This window comes from Saccopteryx bilineata, chromosome 2 (genome assembly GCF_036850765.1).
Source record: "Saccopteryx bilineata isolate mSacBil1 chromosome 2, mSacBil1_pri_phased_curated, whole genome shotgun sequence".
Taxonomy (NCBI): Eukaryota; Metazoa; Chordata; class Mammalia; order Chiroptera; family Emballonuridae; genus Saccopteryx; species Saccopteryx bilineata.
Genome location: NC_089491.1, coordinates 313,880,628 through 313,899,604, shown reverse-complemented (window position 1 = coordinate 313,899,604; position 18,977 = coordinate 313,880,628). Strand labels below are relative to the sequence as shown.

Here is an 18,977-nt window from a genome sequence, read left to right as displayed (position 1 = left end):
GTTCCTCCTAAGAAAAGAGGGGTGGGTCCCAGCCCGACATTAGAACCCCCAGCCCAGTTTCTGGTGCTGGAAAGAGAAATACCCATAACTTCTGGTTATAAGACCCAGCAGGAACTGTGGTTGTGAGACAGAGGGCTGCTGGAGTACCAGGCATTCCTCTTTTTTTTTTTTTTTTTTTTTACAGAGACAGAGAGAGAGTCAGAGAGAGGGATAGATAAGGAGGGACAGACAGGAACGAAGAGAGATGAGAAACATCAATCATCAGTTTTTCTTTTTTTTTTTTGTATTTTTCTGAAGCTGGAAACAGGGAGAGACAGTCAGACAGACTCCCGCATGTGCCCCACCAGGATCCACCCGGCATGCCCACCAGGGGCGATGCTCTGCCCCTCCGGGGCGTTGCTGTGTTGCGACCAAAGCCACTCTAGCACCTGGGGTAGAGGCCAAGGAGCCATCCCCAGCGCCAGGGCCATCTTTGCTCCAATGGAGCCTTGGCTGCGGGAGGGGAAGAGAGAGACAGAGAGGAAGGAGGGGGTGGGGGTGGAGAAGCAAATGGGCGCTTCTCCTATGTGCCCTGGCTGGGAATCGAACCCGGGTCCCCCGCATGCCAGGCCGACGCTCTACTGCTGAGCCAACCGGCCAGGGCAATCATCAGTTTTTCATTGCGACACCTTAGTTGTTCATTGATTGCTTTCTCATATGTGCCTTGACCGTGGGGTTACAGCAGACCAAGTAACCCCTTGCTCGAGCCAGCGACCTTGGGTTCAAGCTGGTGATCTCGAGGTCTCAAACTTGGGTCCTGCACATCCCAAGTCCGATGCTCTATCCACTGTGCCACTGCCTGGTCAGGCCCAGGCATTCCTCTTAAAGGAACAGACTTACTTGGACTCCCCTGCTCTAAGCTCCAATGCTGGGGAAGCAGTTTAAAAGGCACCAAGGAGCCTGACCTGTGGTGGCGCAGTGGGTAAAGTGTCAACCTGGAAACGCTGAGGTCGCCGGTTCAAAACCCTGGGCTTGCCTGGTCAAGGCACATATGGGAGTTGATGCTTTCTGCTCCTCCCCCCTTCTCTCTCTCTCTCTCTCTCTCCCCTCTCTCTATAATGAATAAATAAAATTTTTATTAAAAAAAAAAAGGCACCAGGGACATAGGGGAGGAACTGAATAGTCTGGTTTCAGGATGAACCCGAGGGCACCTTTCTCCCAGACAGAAGTGTCCACAGAGGCCATTTTGCACTGCTGAGCCCTTCTCCATTGAGCCTGAAGGTAGCCACCATAATATGAGTCTTGGTCAACCTAGCTAACCTGCCCTAGTAATTTCCTGAGACCCTGTCCCATCCAACTTGTGGCCCACCCAAGATATTTCCAGTGGCATTTTTCATAGAAATGACCTCTCTTGCCTCAAGCTTCAGACTTCTCCAAAATCTCTCAAACAAATCGCATCTGGCCTCAGTGTACCCTGTACCTCTTGAAGTGGCTGCAAGCCTGGTACTAATGGTAGTTGGTCTCGGTTCACAGTTTGGCCTCTCCTAGGTACCTCCAAGACCACTACAAGTAGCAGTCATCTGCAGATTGCTGTGTAGCTCATGCACAGTGGCTCTAGGAGGGAACATGTGGTGGTTGACCTTGAAGCTCCAAGGAGGGCACAAAGCCAGTGCACACAGTGGACAGTTTCAGAGCATGCCAAATTACAACCCAATTACCTCCATGAGCAACACGTTGAAGGGATGGACTTGATGGGCACCAAAGCCCCACTGAAGCAAGTCCTTATCCATAGGATTAGCCAGTGCATAGCAGCTCCTCTTCTATAGTTGCTGCTGGTCCTCACAGCCCATTAGCCTGGGAGTAATTCCCTCCCAATGCTGTGCCAACAGCAATCAAGGTTCAACTATAATAGAACAGTGCACACGGTCCACACAGGGGGTGCACCCAGACTGCCTAGTTTGGGTGAGCTGCGAAGTTGTGCCACTAAGCCCTACAGGACACCTATTACATAAGGCCACTCACCAAGACTGGAAGATGTAGTAGCTCTACTTAATAAATAGAAACAAACACAGAAAAGCAGCCTAATAAGGAGACAAAGAAACAGGTCCTAAATAAAAAGGAAATCTCCAGAAAAATAACTAAATGACATTACCAGATAGAGTTGAAAACAGTGGTTACTACTCAAGAAACTTAGTATCCATTTAGCATAAAAAAGAACTAGTCAGAAATAAAGGATACACTAACTGAAATCAAGAATAAATTAAGAGGAATCAGCCATAGAGAAAGAATCAAATCAGCAATCTGGAAGATAAGGAAGCCAAAAACACCCAATTGGAACAGCAAAAAAGAATAAAAATTTTAAAAAGGATAGTAGAAGGAGCCTCCGGGGCAACTTCAAGCATGCCAACTTCGCATCATGGGAGAGTGCTAGAAAAAGAGAGCAAGTAATTGAAAACCTATTTAAAAAAATAATGATGGCAAAATTTCCTAACATGGTGAAGGAAGTAGACATACGAGTCCAGGAAGTGCAGAGTCCCAAACAAGATAAACCCAAAGAAGCCCACACCAAGATACATCATAATTAAAATGCCAAACGTTAAAGACAAAGAGAGAATCTTAAAAGCAGCAAGTTAGTTACCTAGAGGTGATTTCATAACAGAAACTTTGCAGTGCAGAAGGAATTGGCACGAAATATTCAAAGTAATGAAAAGCAAGAAAATACAAGCAAGATTACTCTATATAGCAAAGTTATCATTCTGAATTGGATGACAGATACAGAGCTTCCCAGACAAGAAAAACCTAAAAGTGGCCATTACCATTAAACTTGTATTACAAGAAATGTTAAAGGGGCTTCTTCAAGAAGAAAAGAATAATGAAAAATATGCCTTGGCTGGTTAGCTCAGTCTGTTAAGAGCACTGTCCTGAAACAACAAGGTTGTGGGTTCAATCCCTGGTCAGGGCACATGTGGAAAGCGACCAAAGAATTCACGACTGAGTGGAACAACAAATGGATACTTCCCTCTCTCTTTCTCTCAAAATCAGTAAAAATTAAGCCCTGGCCAGAAAGCTCAGTCTCTCCTCTCCTTATTTTCTCTCTAAAATAAAAAAACAATGTATTTTAATTAAAATAAGTAAAAATTTAAAAAATATTAAAAATATGAATAAAAAAATGGCAATACATACATATTTATCAACAATTACTTTAAATGCAAGTGGCTAAGCCTGACCAGTGGTGGTACAGTGGATAGAGTGTTGACCCAGGGTGCTGAGGGTCCTGCTTCAAAACCCCAAGGTCTCAGGCTAGAGCATGAGCTTGGCAGCTTGAGTGTGGGATCAACATTATCCCAAAGTCACTTGCTTGAGGAAGGGGTCACTGGCTCAGTTTGAGCCTCCCCCTCCACCCCGCCTCCAGTCAAGACATGTAAGAGAAGCCTGATGAGGCGGTGGTGCAGTGGACAGAGCATCGGACTGGGATGTGGAGGACCCAGGTTTGAGACCCTGAGGCCACCAGCTTGAGCAAGGGCTCATCTGGTTTGAGCAAAGCTCACCAGGTCGCTGGCTTGAGCAAGGGGTCACTTGGTCTGCTGTAGCCCCCCCCCCCCCCCGTCAAGGCACATATGAGAAAGCAATCAATGAACAACTAAGGCACTGCAAGAAGAATTGATGTTTCTCATCTCCCTCCCTTCCTGTCTGTCTGTCCCTATCTGTCCCTCTCTCTGACTCTCTCTCTGTCTCTGCCACACACACAAAAAAGACATGTATGAGAAGCAATCAATAAACAACTGAAGTGAAGCATCTACAGGTTGATGCTTCTCATTTTTTTTCTCCTTCCCTCTTGCCCTTCCAGTCTCTCTCTCTCAAACAAACAAACAAACAAACAAAACAAAGCAAATGGCTGAAATGTTCTAAACGTAGATTAAAAGTAAAGGGAAGTATAAAGATATTTCTAAAAAATGAAAAATAGACAAAACTAGAAGCTGGATTAGCAGTACTTATATCAGACAAAATAGAGTTCAAAACAAAAGCTTTAACAAGAGACAAAGAAGGACCCAGTGAAGACACTTCTGGGTATTTACCTCAAGAAACCCAAAATACCAAATTGAAAAGGCATATACATTTATATGTTTATTGCAGCATTATTTACAACAGCCAAAAGATGGAAACAACATAAGTGACCATCAATAGATTAATGTATAACTGGTGCATATATACAATGGAATACAATCCAGCCATCAAAAAGAATGAAATATTAACATCTGCAACAACAGAGATAAAACTATTACGTTAAGTGAATAAGTCAGAGAAGGACAAATGCCAGATGATTTTACTTATATGTAGAATTTATAAAACAAAATACACAAATAAGCAAACAGAAACACTCCTAGAGCCTGACCAGTGGTGGAACAGTGAATAGTGTTGACCTGGAATGCTGAGGTCATTGGTTTGAAATCCTGAGGTCACTACCTCTGAGCTCGTCAGCATGGGGTCTCTGGCTTGAGAGGGGGAATCATCCATATGATCCCAAAGCGTGCCAACTTGATCCCAAAGGTTGCTGGCATGAGAAGCGCAAGGTTGCTGGATTGAGCAAGGGGACACTGGCATTGCCTGGGAAGGCACATATGAGAAGCAGTCAATGCATAACTAAAGTGAAAGCAACTATGAGTTGATGCCTCTCACTTTCCCTTCCCGTCTCTCTCTATTAACCTCCCCCCCCCCAAAGACAAAAAAACAAAAACCACCCTCATAGATATGGAGAGCATTTGATAGCTGCCAGATGGGAGAGTGGTTGGGGGGATTGGTGAAAAAAATAAAGGGATTTAGAAGTACAAATTAATACTTACAAAACAGTCACAGAGATGTAAAGTACAGCATAGGGAATATAGTTAATAGTATTGTAGTAACTATATATGGCATCAGATGGGTGCTATATTAAACAGGGTTATTATGTAAGTTATATAAGTGTCTAATCATGGTGTTGTATACCTGAAACTAATATAATATTGTATGTCAACTGTAATTTTTTTTTTAAGTGAGAGGAGGGGAGATAAACTCCCCCATGTGCCTCAACTGGGGCTGATGCTCGAATCAACCCAACTATCCTCAGTGATGATGCTCAGGGCTGATGCTCAGATCAAAGGAGCTATCCTCCGTGCCCAGCGCCAACCCTTGAAACAACTGAGTAACTGCTATGAGAGGGGAAGAGAGAGAAAAGGGGGAGAGAGATGGGGAAGAGAAGCAGATGATTTCTTCTCATGTGTGCCCTGACCAAATATTGAACCTGGGACGTCTGCACACCAGGTTGACACTCTATCTACTGAGGCAATTGGCTAGGGACAACAGTTGATTTTTTTGTAGTGGAATGTTTAAATTTCTTCTTAATTTATTTTTGTATATGTCTACAGCTATTGTCTTTGGGTTTACCATGAAGATTATATTTAACATCCTAAAACTGCAACACTGTAATTATTTTTTAAAATTTTATTTATTGATTTTTAGAGAGCAGGGAGAGAGGGAGAGAGGGAGAGAGAGAGAGAGAAAGGGGGGGAGGAGTGGGAAGCATCTATTTGTAGTAGTTGCTTTGACCAGGCAAGTAGGGAGTTTAGAACCAATGACCTCAGCATTCCAAGTCAACGCTTTATCCACTGTGACAACACAGGTCAGGCATAACACTAATTTTAATTTACAAAAATTTTGTTCCTTTAATTTACAAAAATTTTGGGTATTGATGTCACAAACTACATCTTTATACACTGTGTGCACAAAAATATAAACTAAGCCTGACCTGTGGTGGCGCAGTGGGTAAAGCGTCAACCTGGAAACGCTGAGGTTGCTGGTTCAAAGCCCTAGGCTTGCCTGGTCAAGGCACATATGGGAGTTGATGCTTCCAGCTCCTCCCCCCTTCTCTCTCTCTGTCTCTCTCTCCTCTCTAAAAATGAATAAATAAAAATTAAAAAAAATATATATAAACTAATAAGTCTGTTTTTTAAACAATGTTTATTGTATTAATTTGAGAGATAGAAAAAGAGACAGGAACATTGATCTGTTCCTGTTATGTGTCCTGACTGGGGAGCGAACCAGCAACCTCTCCGCTTCAGGATGATGCCCTATCCAACTGAGCTATCTATTCAGAGCTAATTATTCTCTTAAATGCATAAGTCTTCTAAATTATGTAGAAAACAATATATATTTTTTTACATTAATTGCTTCTTTTACTCTAAATATGTTAGTATCTTAAATCATGTAGAAAACAAAAAGTACAGTTACAAACCATTTACCTATGTATTTACCTTTATTGACAGATTTTTCCTGACCTGTGGTGGCGCAGTGGATTAAGCATCAACCTGGAACACTGAGGTCACTGGTTCAAAACCCTAGGCTTGCCTGGTCAAAGTATATATGGGAGTTGATGCTTCCTGCTCATCCCCGCCCCTTCTTCCTCTCCCCTCTCTAAAATGAATAAATAAAATCTTAAAAAAAAAAAAAAAAGAGAAATTTTTCCATTTTGCTTCAAAGTACTATTTAGTGCCTTTTCATCATTTCACTTTGGAGAGCTCCCTTGAACATTTCTTTCTTTCTTTATTTTTTTAAATATAGAGCAGGTCTAGTGGTCATAAACACCCTCAGCTTTAGTTTATCTGGGAATGTCTTGATTTTCCTATCTTTTTTTAAACCAAATTTACTTGGGGTGACATTGGTTGATAGAATTATAGTGATTTCAGGTGTACAATTCTACTATGTAATACATCATCTGTACATTGTACTGTGTTTACCACATGTTCTTCTTCTCTTTTAGCTACTTTTTTTTTAACATACATAAAAAGCTTTGAATAATAAAGAAATTGCCAATCATACCAAAACAGGAAGAAATCTCAAAGCAAATGACCTTGCCCTAAATTCCTAAATCATCTCACTTAAAAGTGTATCAGTTCTAATCTGTCTGCTTCCAACTCCCTACATGCTAAATATACAATATCCAAATAGCAAAACTCGGCTGGATATGCTAAACATCTGTAGGGATCAATGGTTCTTTTTCAGTAGCAACATTTTTTAATAAGAAGTAGAAATGATGGAGGAGAGAGTATTTAAGTAATGGGGAGAAAATTCCAAGCAACTCTCCTCTCAGAAAGCCAATTATTTTCTTTCTAAAGAGGCAGAACTCCACCTATTTCGTCTCATTTCAAGCACTGTGTGAGAGGCAAGTGTTGGAAGTGTTGAGCTGAAGCAGGGTCCAAAGGTGAGCACACTTGACTCCCCAACTAGAGGAAGAGTAGCCCCTGGCCTTGCTCTCTAAAGCGAGGCTCCTGGAGGGGAAGAGACAACAGAAGAAGGGGAAAGGGTGGTGAGAATGTCAGGGGAAGATTGGCTTGCAGGACTGCAGCCTCACTCAGCCATGGTTCTGACCAGAAATGCAAGTTGCTGACCAGCCCTGGGCAGAAAAAGTCATTTCCTCATCCACCTGGGACAGCACTGCAATAGCCTGGTCCTTACCCACCTCTCTACCTTCATCTCTATCTACTTCTCAACTCATAATTTATGCTTTAATAACACCTGGCTACTGTTGTGGCCTCCCTGCCTTCCCCCCCACACACACTGACATTAACCTTTGCTGCTCTTTCTAAAACACACCACCACTCCCATCCCAGTGAGTCATTTAACACATCCTCCAACACTGCACAGGAGTGCAACATTGTTCTCCAAGAAGCGCTCCCTGCCACCTTTTTGTGCTGCCACAGCATCCTAGATACATCCTTGATAAATCAATGTCACTATTCTCTAAGCCGCTTGAAATCCAGAACCTTGTTGACTTGTCTTTGTATCCTCAAGACTTCACATGGTGTCTGGCAGAGAGTGGGTGTCCAGTATCTGTTGAACTGCGCAGGTCACTCTCCGTCCCTTGGCCTCACTGGGCATCAACTTCCTCACGGAAAAATGAGTCGGATGGCGACCAGTTCTAATCCTTCCACCGGTGGTTCTATAGCTACTATTTTTTTTAAGATTTTAAAAAATTATTGATTTTATGGGGAGGTGGAGGCGAGAAGTATCAACTCACAGTTGCTTCACTTTTAGTTGTTTATTGCTTGCTTGTCGTATGTGCCTTGGCCGAGCAAGCCCAGGGTTTTGAACTGGCAACCTCAGAGTTGCACATTGATCCTCTATCCACTGTGCCACCACAGACCAGGCTTTCTTCTCTTTTGAAGGACAGTTTTGCTAGATATATGATATTTTCTTTTAGTAATCTGAATATATTAGTACATTGGCTTCTGGCTTCCAAAGTTTCTAATAAGAAATTTGCAAATTTTCTTATTGAGACTCTCTTGTGTATGATGGTTCACTTGCTGCTTTCATTATTTGCATATCATTTAGTTCATCCTGAGAGTTCAGTGAGCTTATTAGATATTTATATTCATGTCTTTCATCAAATTTGGGAAGTTTTCAACCATAATTTCTTCATATCGTTTCTTTCTCTTTATTGTTCTCTGGGACACCCATGATGCATATATTAGTCTGCCTGATGGTATCTCAGAGGTCCCTGAGGATCTGCTCTTTTTTCTTCAATCTTTTTTCTTTCTGTTCTTCAGGGTTGATAATTTCAATTGTCCAATCTTCAAGTTCACCCAATCTTTCATCTACCTGCTCATATTTGCCAATGAATCCCTCTAGTGAACTCTTTATTTCAATTTTTGTACTTTTCAGCTCCAATATGTCTATTTAGGCAATCTCTTTTCTTAAAGATTTTTAAAGTTTTTATTTATTGATTTTAATGAGAGAGGAAGGGAGAGAGAGAGAAAATCAGGAACATCAACCTGTTACTGTTTGTGCCCTGGCTGGGGATTAAACTGGCAACCTCTGTGTTTCATGACAACGCTCCAACCAACTAAGATCTCTGACCAAGGCAGGCTTTCTATCTCTTTGTGTGTGTGTGTGTGTGTGTGTGTGTGTGTGTGTGTGTGTGTGTGTTATGTGTGTGACTGAGACAGAGTCAGAGAGAGGGACAGACAGGCAGGAATACAGAGAGATGAGAAGCATCAATTCTTTGTTGTGGCTCCTTTTTTTTAGTTGTTCACTGACTGCTTTCTCATATATGCCTTGACGGGGGGGGGGGGGAGAGGGGACTACAGCAGAGCGAGTGACCCCTTGCTCAAGCCAGTGATCTTGGGCTTCAAGCTAGCGACCTCTGGGCTCAAGTCAGTGACAATGGGATCATGTCTACAATCCTATGCTCGAGCTGGTGACTCTGCACTCAAGATGGTGAATCTGGGCCGTGGCCAGTTGGCTCAGTGGTCGAGTGTCAGCCTGGCATGCGGGAGTCTTGGGTTCGATTCCTGGCCAGGGCACACAGGAGAAGTACCCATCTGCTTCTCCACCCCTCCTCCCTCCTTCCTCTCTGTCTCTCTCTTCCCCTCCCGCAGCCAAGGCTCCATTGGAGCAAGGTTGGCCAGGGTGCTGAGGATGGCTCCATGGTCTCTGCCTCAGGTGCTAGAGTGGCTCTGGTGTGGCAAAGCGATGCCCCAGAGGGGCAGAGCATCGCTCCCTGGTGGGCATGCCAGGTGGATCCCAGTCGGGCGCATGTGGGAGTCTGTCTGACTGCCTCCCCGTTTCCAACTTCAGAAAAATACAAAAGAAAAAGATGGTGAGTCTGTGCTCAAGCCAGATGAGCCCACACTCAAGCCAGTGACCTTGGGGTTTCAAACCTGAGTCCTCAGCATCCCAGGTTGATGCTTCATCCACTGCGCACTGCCAGTCAGGCTGTTCACTGTTGTTTTTACAACCCTCTTTCCCCACATCTTTCTTTAGGTCTTTGAGCATCTTTAGGTCAGTTGTTTTTTCTTTTTCTTTGTATTTTTCTGAAGTTAGAAGCAAGGAGGCAGACAGACAGACTCCTGCATGCGCCTGACTGGGATCCAACTAGCATGACCACCATGGGGTGATGCTCTGCCCATCTAGGACGTTGCTTCGTTGCGGCCAGAGCCATTCTAGCACCTGAGGAGGAGGCCATGGAGCCATCCTCAGTGCCCGGGCCACTGTGCTCCAATGGAAGAGAGAGATAGAGAGGAAGGAGAGGGGGAAGGGTGGAGAAGCAGATGGGTGCTTCCTCTGTGTGCCCTGGCCAGGAATCAAACCCAGGACTTCCACACACCGGGCTGACGATCTACCACTGAGCCAACCAGCCAGGGCCTAGGTCAGTTGTTTTAAAGTCTTTGTCTAATGTATCTGTCATTAAGTCTTTTTAGGGGACAGAGTCTATTGAAAAAATTTTTTCCTTTGAGTGGGCCATACTTTCCTGGTTTCTTTATATTCCTTGTGATTTTAAGCTGAACATTGAGCATTTAAATCTAATAATGTGGTAACTACAGAAATCAGATTCTGACCCTTCCCCAGCGTTTGCTATTTTTCTATATTATTTTATTTTTTGACTGCTGTAGGCTACTTCTGTGCCAAGGATCAGCCTGAGATATTAGGTCTTTTTTAAAACTTTCCTTGGATATACGGCTACTTTGCATTTCCCCCCATATATGCAGTTGTTTTTAAATGTTTTAGTCTTTAAGGTTTGGCTCCTGAAACAGAAAAAGCAAAAAATGAAGGGGGTAAGAGAGGGTGCTGGTCCCTTAAATCTCTCTCCTAAATGTCACTTTAGCTGGAGGGAAAGGGGTTTGCAAAAATGGTGTAGTGGGCCTGACCAGGTGGTGGTGAAGTGGGTAGAGCATTGGACTGGGACGTGGAGTACTCAGGTTCGAAACCCCAAGGTCGCCAGCTTGAGCTTAAGGTCGCTGGCTTGAGCAAGGGGTCACTCAGTCTGCTGGAGCCCCCCAGTCAAGGCATATGTGAGAAAGCAATTAATGAACAACTAAGGTGCTGCAATGAAGAACTGATGCTTCTCATCTCTCTCCCTTCATGTCTGTCCTTATCTGTCCCTCTCTCTGACTCTCTCTGTCACTGTCACAAAAAATAAAAATAAATGGTGTAGTGGGATGTGAAACAATGGTTGCCTGCCTCTTTTGCACCTCTGTGATCAAAGTAGCAGTCAACAATCAAAGTACAGATCCCAGTGTTTGGAGAACATTGTCCTTTCCACCCACCCAAACTTCTGCAAGCTGTTCCAGAATGTTTGTACTATTGCCTGACATTGCTACTGTTCTAAGAGCTCAAATTGACTAAAACAAATTGTAATTTACCATCTATGCCTTCCCCTGGAAGTTGCAAGCCTTCAATATACTTCAGAATTCCAAAATCATTCCATCACATGAATTCTGCTAGTGCAATTATCTAAGGGGAGATAGAATTCTGATGCTTCCTATTCCACCACCTTCCTAGAATTCTGTGCTATCCTATTCTATTTTTAGATGTAATTTTTTCCTTCTCAATTGAATTCTAGCCTGCTCTAATTGTTTTTATATCTCATGGTGACAAATCCAGTGGACATGTAAGAAGTAATTTGAATGAACTGGTATGAGAACAATGTAACACAGTACCTAGGACATAGTAAATAGTCAATAAATACTAAACATTATATACATATTTATATAAAACTTTCTAGGAGTAGGATAAAGTGAAGAAATAGAAGGAGTTTCCTCTCTGCATGGAGGATCTGGTATAATAGGGAATTGCATGAGTTGCTCTCTGTAAGCTGACTGACATTGTAGAAAGTCAATCTCTGGATGACCTCAATGCCTTCTCTTCTGTGGGATTATTGGTTTCACCTTCCCCTGCTTCCTTACCATTTCTGCATTTCACAGTTTGGGTCACAGCTGTGGTTGATGAATCGAGCCTCATTTCCCATGCGATAACTGTCAATCACCATCCCACTATCCAGGTTCAGACAATAGTGGTCACTGTGATTATGATACTGTTCAATCATTCTGTTCCTGAAGAGGAGAAAGATGATTGAAAGCCACTTAATAATTAAACTGAAAGTAAATTTCAAATCTTCCATTTTCCATTTTAATCTGGTACCTTTACCATTTTACTGAGTATCATCATTTACCTGAACTCCTGTTCGCTGACAACCTCCCCTAGGTATTCAATGATGAATTGTCCAGCTTTTAGGGGTTCTTTGGTTCTGATTCCCCAACCTTTCTCCTCAGCTCGAAATCGTTCTAGACATGGCACCCACTCATGCCTCTGTATCCTCTGGTTACAGCACTGCTCACCACAGGGACAAGTGTTGGGGGAACACTCAGCAAAGATCATTCTAGAAAGAAAAGTAATAACTGTATATAAGTTAACATTAATATGCCCTCATAAACCCACTTTATGTTTTACAGAAATTCTTAAAATGAATACCTGAAATTATTTTAACAAGATTACATTGGTTAAAAGGTTAACAAGGTAATAATAATATATAACTACAAATATTAATAACACTTAAAATTTCCAAGTCAAGTTGCAAACACTGAATGCTTCTTGTAAATTATCAAGCTAATTGTCCACTTAGCATCCTGGGTAAAAATTATCTAATTTAGCTCTGTGCTAACAATAAATGAACTGCAACCCATAGACAAATTAGTAATTTGATGATTATACTGCACTTGTGTTTTGAAGTAGCTCATGGCTATTTGCAAAAAAAAAAAAAAATTTTTTTTTTTTTTGAGAGGGAAAGACAGGAACATCAAGCTGCTCCTGTATGTGCCCTGAATGGGCAATCAAACAGGCAACCACTATGCTGGATGACACTCCAGAGCTATCCAGCCAGGGCTTAACTTTTATTAATTTTTTTAAAAGAGAGAGACAGGGAAAGGAAGGAAGAGAGAAGGGAGGGGGAAGGGAAGCATCTGTTGTTCCACTCAGTTGTGCATGTTTTGGTTGCTTTTCTGACTGGGGATTGAACCTGCAACCTTGTTGTTTCAGGACTGTGCTCTTAACTGATTGAGCTAACCACTCAAGGTCAAAAATTTTTTTAATTGTGGGAAAAGACATATAAAATTTAACATCATAACCAGTTTTAAATGTGAAGGTCAGTAAATTCACACTGTTGTTCTTTTTAGATAGAAATTCTTATTTTATTAGTGTAAATGACATTTCCATGTTGCAAATAACATTTACAGTCTAGCTGAACCTATAATCTGGAATGAATAAGGAAGTAAAAAATTCTGAAGATAGTAGATGAAAGCTGTTATGCACATGTCCTTTCATTGCTTTCCTTTTCAAATTTCTAGATCTTAAACAGAAGCCAGTGTTGTTACATAGTCCTAGTATGCTTATTTAACATAAACAAAGGAGGACCAAGAATACAATGGTAAATTAAAACACGAAATTATGTTTATAATCGTAAATCACAAACCTCGTAAATAAAGTATTTAGCCTGACCAGGCAGTGGTTCAGTGGACAGAGCATTGGACTAGGGCTTGGAGAACCCAGGTTCAAAACACCGAGGTCGGCCCTGGCCAGTTGGCTCAGCGGTAGAGCTTCGGCTGGGCTTTTAAAGTCATGGGTTGGATTCCCCACCAGGGCACACAGGAGAAGCGCCCATCTGCTTCTTCAACTTTCCCCCTCTCCTTTCTCTCTGTCTCTCTCTTCCCCTCCCACAGCCAAGGCTCCATCGTAGCAAGGTGCTCCGTGGCCCCCACCTCAGGCGCTGGAATGGCTCCAATTGCAGCGGTGGAACAATACCCCAGAAGGGCCGAGCATCGCCCCCTGGTGGGCATGCCAGTTGGATCCTGGTTGGGCATATGCAGGAGTCTGACTGCCTCCCCACTTCTAGCTTGCAAAAAAATACAAAACAAACAAACAAATAGAAAACAACAACAACAAAAGAAACAAAAAACCCCAAAACGCTGAGGTCGCTAGCTTGAGTGTGGGATCACAGACATGATCCCACAGTTGCTGGCTTGAAGGTCATTGGCTTGAAGCTCAAGGTCACTGACTTAAGCAAGAGGTCATTTGCTCTGCTGTAGCCCCCCAGTCAAGGCACATACGAGAAAGCAATTGATGAACAATTAAGGTGCCACAATGAAGAATCGATGCTTCTCATCTCTCTCCCTTCCTGTCTGTCTCTATCTGTCCCTCTCTCTGACTCTCTATCGAAAAAAAAAAAAAAAAAAAGGTTTTTAACACTTTATAATCTAAAGTGCTTTCAGTCACCTGACCTGTGGTGGAACAGTGGATAAAGCACTGACCTGGAATGCTAAGGTCACAGGTTCTAAACCCTGGGCTTGCCTAGTCAAGGCACACAGGGGAAGCAAATACAAGTTGATATTTCCTGCTCTCCTCCCATCCTTTCTCTCCCTCCCTAAAGTCCATAAATAAAATCTTAAAAAAAATTACTTTCAGTCATTTGATTTTTCAAAAAATAAAACATGACCCTTATCTAAAGGGTAGAGAGGAGTGTCAAATCACATAAATGAGCAGTAAACAGAGTACCCACTGAACTATTCTTCAACTTAATCAACTTATGAAAAGACATTGCTTTACTGTCAAATTTATCATCTTTAGTTTTTCTTTTGCTGACTTCTTTGTTGCAATACTGTTGAACAGTCGTCCTGAAAATGCCCTCTTTTTGTGGGTTTTCTGCTTGATCTCTGTGATAATAGATTTCCCACCTCTCCTCCAATAACAATTCCTGTCTTTTTCTTTATACACAAAGCCTTTTTTCCTGTCTGCCTTTCACAACACATTTCTTGTTCTTTTCTTTAGAAGACTCATTTATTTTCACGGTTTCAATTATACACCTCTGTTCATAAAACCCCACACCTGTATTTTCAGACTTCATAACACACACAACAATACAATTTAGGTGGATAAAAGAATTAAAATATAAGGTCTACCGGAAAGTTCTGTCCGTTTCTATCACAACAAGTTTCAACACATAAGCACATTTATTTGGCGCATGTGTGCCTCTCTATTTTTATCACTTAATGTATACATACTGACATAGCAGATTAACTAAAACAAAGTTGATTCACGTTAGTCTTATGTGTGAAGCGATAGTGTACCCATGGCAACTGATAAAGTTCATTTACGCCACTGTAATTTTTACGAATTTCAACAAGGAAGAAATGCTACAGAAGCATGTATGTCGCATCCACCATATTCTCTGGTCTTAGCAGCCTCCAACTATCACTTGTTTTTGTCCTTACAAAATTTTTTGAAGGGCAAAAAATTCAAAAATTAAGAATATATCAAACAAGCACTGGTTCAATTTTTCACATCAAAAGATAAAACATTTTTCAAAAATGGAATATACAAATTACCCTCACAGCCCTGGCCGGTTGGCTCAGCGGTAGAGCATAGGCCCGGCGTGCGCGAGACCCGGGTTCGATTCCCGGCCAGGGCACATAGGAGAAGCGCCCATTTTGCTCCCCCCCCCCCCTTCCTCTCTCTCTCTCCCCCTCCCGCAGCCAAGGCTCCATTGGAGCAAAGATGGCCCGGGAGCTGGGGATGGCTCCTTGGCCTCTGCCCCAGGCGCTAGAGTGGCTCTGGTCGAGTGATGCCCTGGAGGGGCAGAGCGTTGCCCCTGGTGGGCGTGCCGGGTGGATCCCGGTCGGGCGCATGCGGGAGTCTGTCTGTCTCTCCCCGTTTCCAGCTTCAGGAAAAAAAAAAAAAATTGCCCCCACACTGACAAGAAATCATTAATAATAATGGCAATTATATTATTTAATAAAGTTTATTGACGGTAAGAAAAATTTATATTTTGTTTTATTCCAAAAACGGACAGAATTTTCTGATAGACCTTATATAAATATAACAGAATGTTGAGAGAAAAGTCTTCAATTTTAGAAAGATTTCTGCCAGAGAACAATCAATCAGAACTTTCTAAAATCTGTGGTCTCTAGAGTTGAAGGCACTGAATATATATATAAAATTTTTATTTTTATTTTTGCAAGAATGACAGAGGGACAGACAGAGATAGAAAGGGAGAGAGATGAGAAGCATAAATTTTTAAAAAAGATTTTATTTATTCATTTTAGAGAGGAGAGAGAGAGAGACAGAAGGGAGAGGAGCAGGAAGCATCAACTCCCATATGTGCCTTGACCAGGCAAGCCCAGGGTCTCGAACCGAAGACCTCAGTATTCCAGGTTGACGCTTTATCCACTGCGCCACCACAGGCCAGGCAGAAGCATCAGTTCTTTGTTGAGGCACCTTAGTTGTTCATTGATTGCTTTCTCATATGTACCGTGACTTGGCTCCAGCTAAGCCAGTGACTACTTGCTCAAGCCAGTGACCTTGGGCTTTAATTGTGACCTTTGAAGTCACGCCAGCGACCATGGGGTCATGTCTATGATCCCATGAACCCGTGCTCAAGCCAGTGACCTTGGGGTTTTGAACCTGGGTCCTCAGCGTCCCAAGCCAACACTCTATCCACTGCACTACCTTGTCAGGCTTTTTAAAGATTTTTTTTATTTGTTGATTTTTGAGAGAGGGTAGATGGATGTGTGTGTGTGTGTGTGTGTGTGTGTGTGTAATGGATAAGTGGAAAGCATCAACTCATAGTAGCTGCTTCCTGTATGTGCCCTGACCGGGCAAGCCCAGGGTTTCGAACCGATGCTTTATCCACTGTGCCACCACAGGTCAGGCTTCATTTGTTTTGATAAATAAACGAATAAGCCCTTTAATTATATAAAAAGTAAAACATGGCCTGACCTGTGGTGGCACAGTGGATAAAGCGTCGACCTGGAAATGCTGAGGTCGCCAGTTCAAAACCCTGGGCTTGCCTGGTCAAGGCACATATGGGAGTTGATGCTTCCTGCTCCTCCCCACCTTCTCTCTCTCTCTCTCTCTCTCTCTCTCTCTCTCTCTCTCTCTCTCTCTCCCTCCCTCCCTCCCTCCCTCTAAAATGAATTAAAAAAAATTAAAAAAAAAGTAAAACATGTTTCTATACATTGTGCCTGAAAAACAGAACTGTAAATCTATCAAAATATGAAAGTAGATGCTGCAAACTAAGAAGTTAAGACTTTGATTTAGCAATATAAATTGTCATTATTTTTAGCTAGATAATGCCCTTGAAAACTAAAGTATTTTTCCCTTCTGAATATAAATCTAGACTGGAAAGCTCTTTCCCTCATATGGTTAGATTTAAAGTTAAATAGTTATTGGGAAATGTACTAATGTGATTGAGGTAACCAACTATGGAGGTCACCCTGTGAGTGGAGATAAATTTTAATATACTTAAACAAAATGAATATTCCCACCACGAATATTTGTGCCAAGTTAGGCAGGATAGAAGATCATTCCTACGTTTTGGGATCAAGAATTTGAGGACCTAGTTCTCTTCTAAAGCAAAAGAGAAATGTTTCTAGAGATTCTTATTGGTGAGCAAGTGGAAATGCACTGTACTGAACCAAGGAGCATAGACAGGATCTAACAGGGAGTTAGAGAGGGACCCTGATGTTAAGTTTAGGGCCCATGAATTCTGAGAATAATCAGGGTAGATAGCATAAGTTTCACTAGAGAAATACACTTTTATCTTTCCCGAAGTATCTGGTTTTGTTATATGCCCTATCTTTGTGGAGAGCTGAGAGAGTGGGCACTATACATGCTGTGAGGAAATGGGTACAGGGTTAAAAAGGCGCTTGAAATTAATTACAAGACTTTGCTCTACATGAAGAATGTTCTGTAGTAGTAATGGGTTTGATATGATAGTTTATAGAAATAAAAAACCACCAGGAAATATTTGTAGAATTTATAAATAATGGTGATTCCTAGAAACTGTTTGAAAGAGAGGATGACAAGTTGGTTTTTTTTTAAAGATTGTATTTATTGATTTAGAGAGTGGGGGGAGAGGGAGAGGGATGGGGAGAGGGAGGGGAATAGAGAGAGAGCAAGAGAAAGAGAATGAGAGAGAGAAGGGGAAGTAGTGGGAAGTGCCAACTCATAGTAGTCATTTCTCATCTGTGCCCTGACTGGGCAAGTCTGAAGCTTTGAATTGGCAACTCCAGATTGCCATTCAATATACTGCACCACCATAGGTCAGGCAAATTTATATATAAAAATTTTTTTTTTCCTCATGGAGAGGAGAGAGAGAGAAGGGGCAGGGAGAGGAGTGGGAAGAATCAACTCATAGTAGTTGCTTCTCGCATGTGCCTTGACTAGGCAAGCACAGAGTTCAAACCTGCAACCTCAGCATTCCAGGTTGACACTTTATCTACTGCGCCACCACAAGTCAGGCTATAAAACACATTTTTAAAGTATTTATTTGAAATAATTTTTAAAACTCTCTATTTGTTTTTAAAAAATAGTACTGAGCCTGACTGGTGGGAGCGTTGACCTGGGATGCTGAGGGCCAGGTTTGAAATCCTGAGGTCGCCAGCTTGAGCATAGGATCATCAACACAATCTCATGGTTGCTGGCTTGAGCAAGGGGTCACTGGCTAATTGGACCCCCCCAGTCAAGGCACATATGAGAAAGCAATCAATGAACAACTAAAGTGATGCAACAATGAATTGATACTTCTGATCTCTCTGCCTTCCCATCTCTATCTCACTCGCAAAAAAAGAAAAAGTGTCCTCAATAAAGTTTACTTTGGGCGACCTGCAAGTGAGTACCATTATACATATGAATCTTACATAGATGTGAAAGTGGCTCCTGAAGATCCTTTAACTTTTCACCCACAAATATTTATAGAACCTGAATACAAAGACAGGAAAGACAAAGATGCCCTATCTTTTAGGTGGTGCTATTTAACTGAATTTTTATGTGGGTTACTTTTAAATATGTAAGCATCCATTGAATATTTTATTATTATAATTTTTTGACAGAGACAGAGAGAGAGTCAAGAGAGAGGGACAGAGAGACAGGAAGGGATAGAGATGAGAAGCATCAATTCTTCGTTGTGGCACCTTAGTTGTTCATCAACTGCTTTCTCATATGTGGCTTGACCAGGGGGCTATAGCAAAGTGAGTGACTCCTTGCTTAAGCCAGCGACCCTGGGGTCATGTCTATGATCCCATGCTCAAGCCAGTGACCCTGAACCCAAGTTGGTCAGCCTGTGCTCAAGCTGGATGAGCCCACCCAAGATGACAACCTGGTGGTTTCGAACCTGGGTACTCTGCATCCCAGTCCAA

General features: G+C 42.2%; 1 protein-coding gene across 4 annotated transcripts in view; it reads right to left on the bottom strand.

The window, feature by feature from the left end:
* The window catches only part of ASH1L (ASH1 like histone lysine methyltransferase), a 319,672-nt gene that overhangs the window by 28,861 nt on the left and 271,834 nt on the right, over nucleotides 1–18,977 (bottom strand). For all 4 annotated transcript variants that reach the window (XM_066261892.1, XM_066261891.1, XM_066261895.1 and 1 more), the window contains 2 exons: nucleotides 11,963–12,169; nucleotides 11,697–11,843 (listed from right to left, as the gene is read on the bottom strand). In XM_066261892.1, the coding sequence (XP_066117989.1) occupies nucleotides 11,697–11,843; nucleotides 11,963–12,169 (354 nt within the window). The remainder of the gene's footprint in view (nucleotides 1–11,696; nucleotides 11,844–11,962; nucleotides 12,170–18,977) is intronic.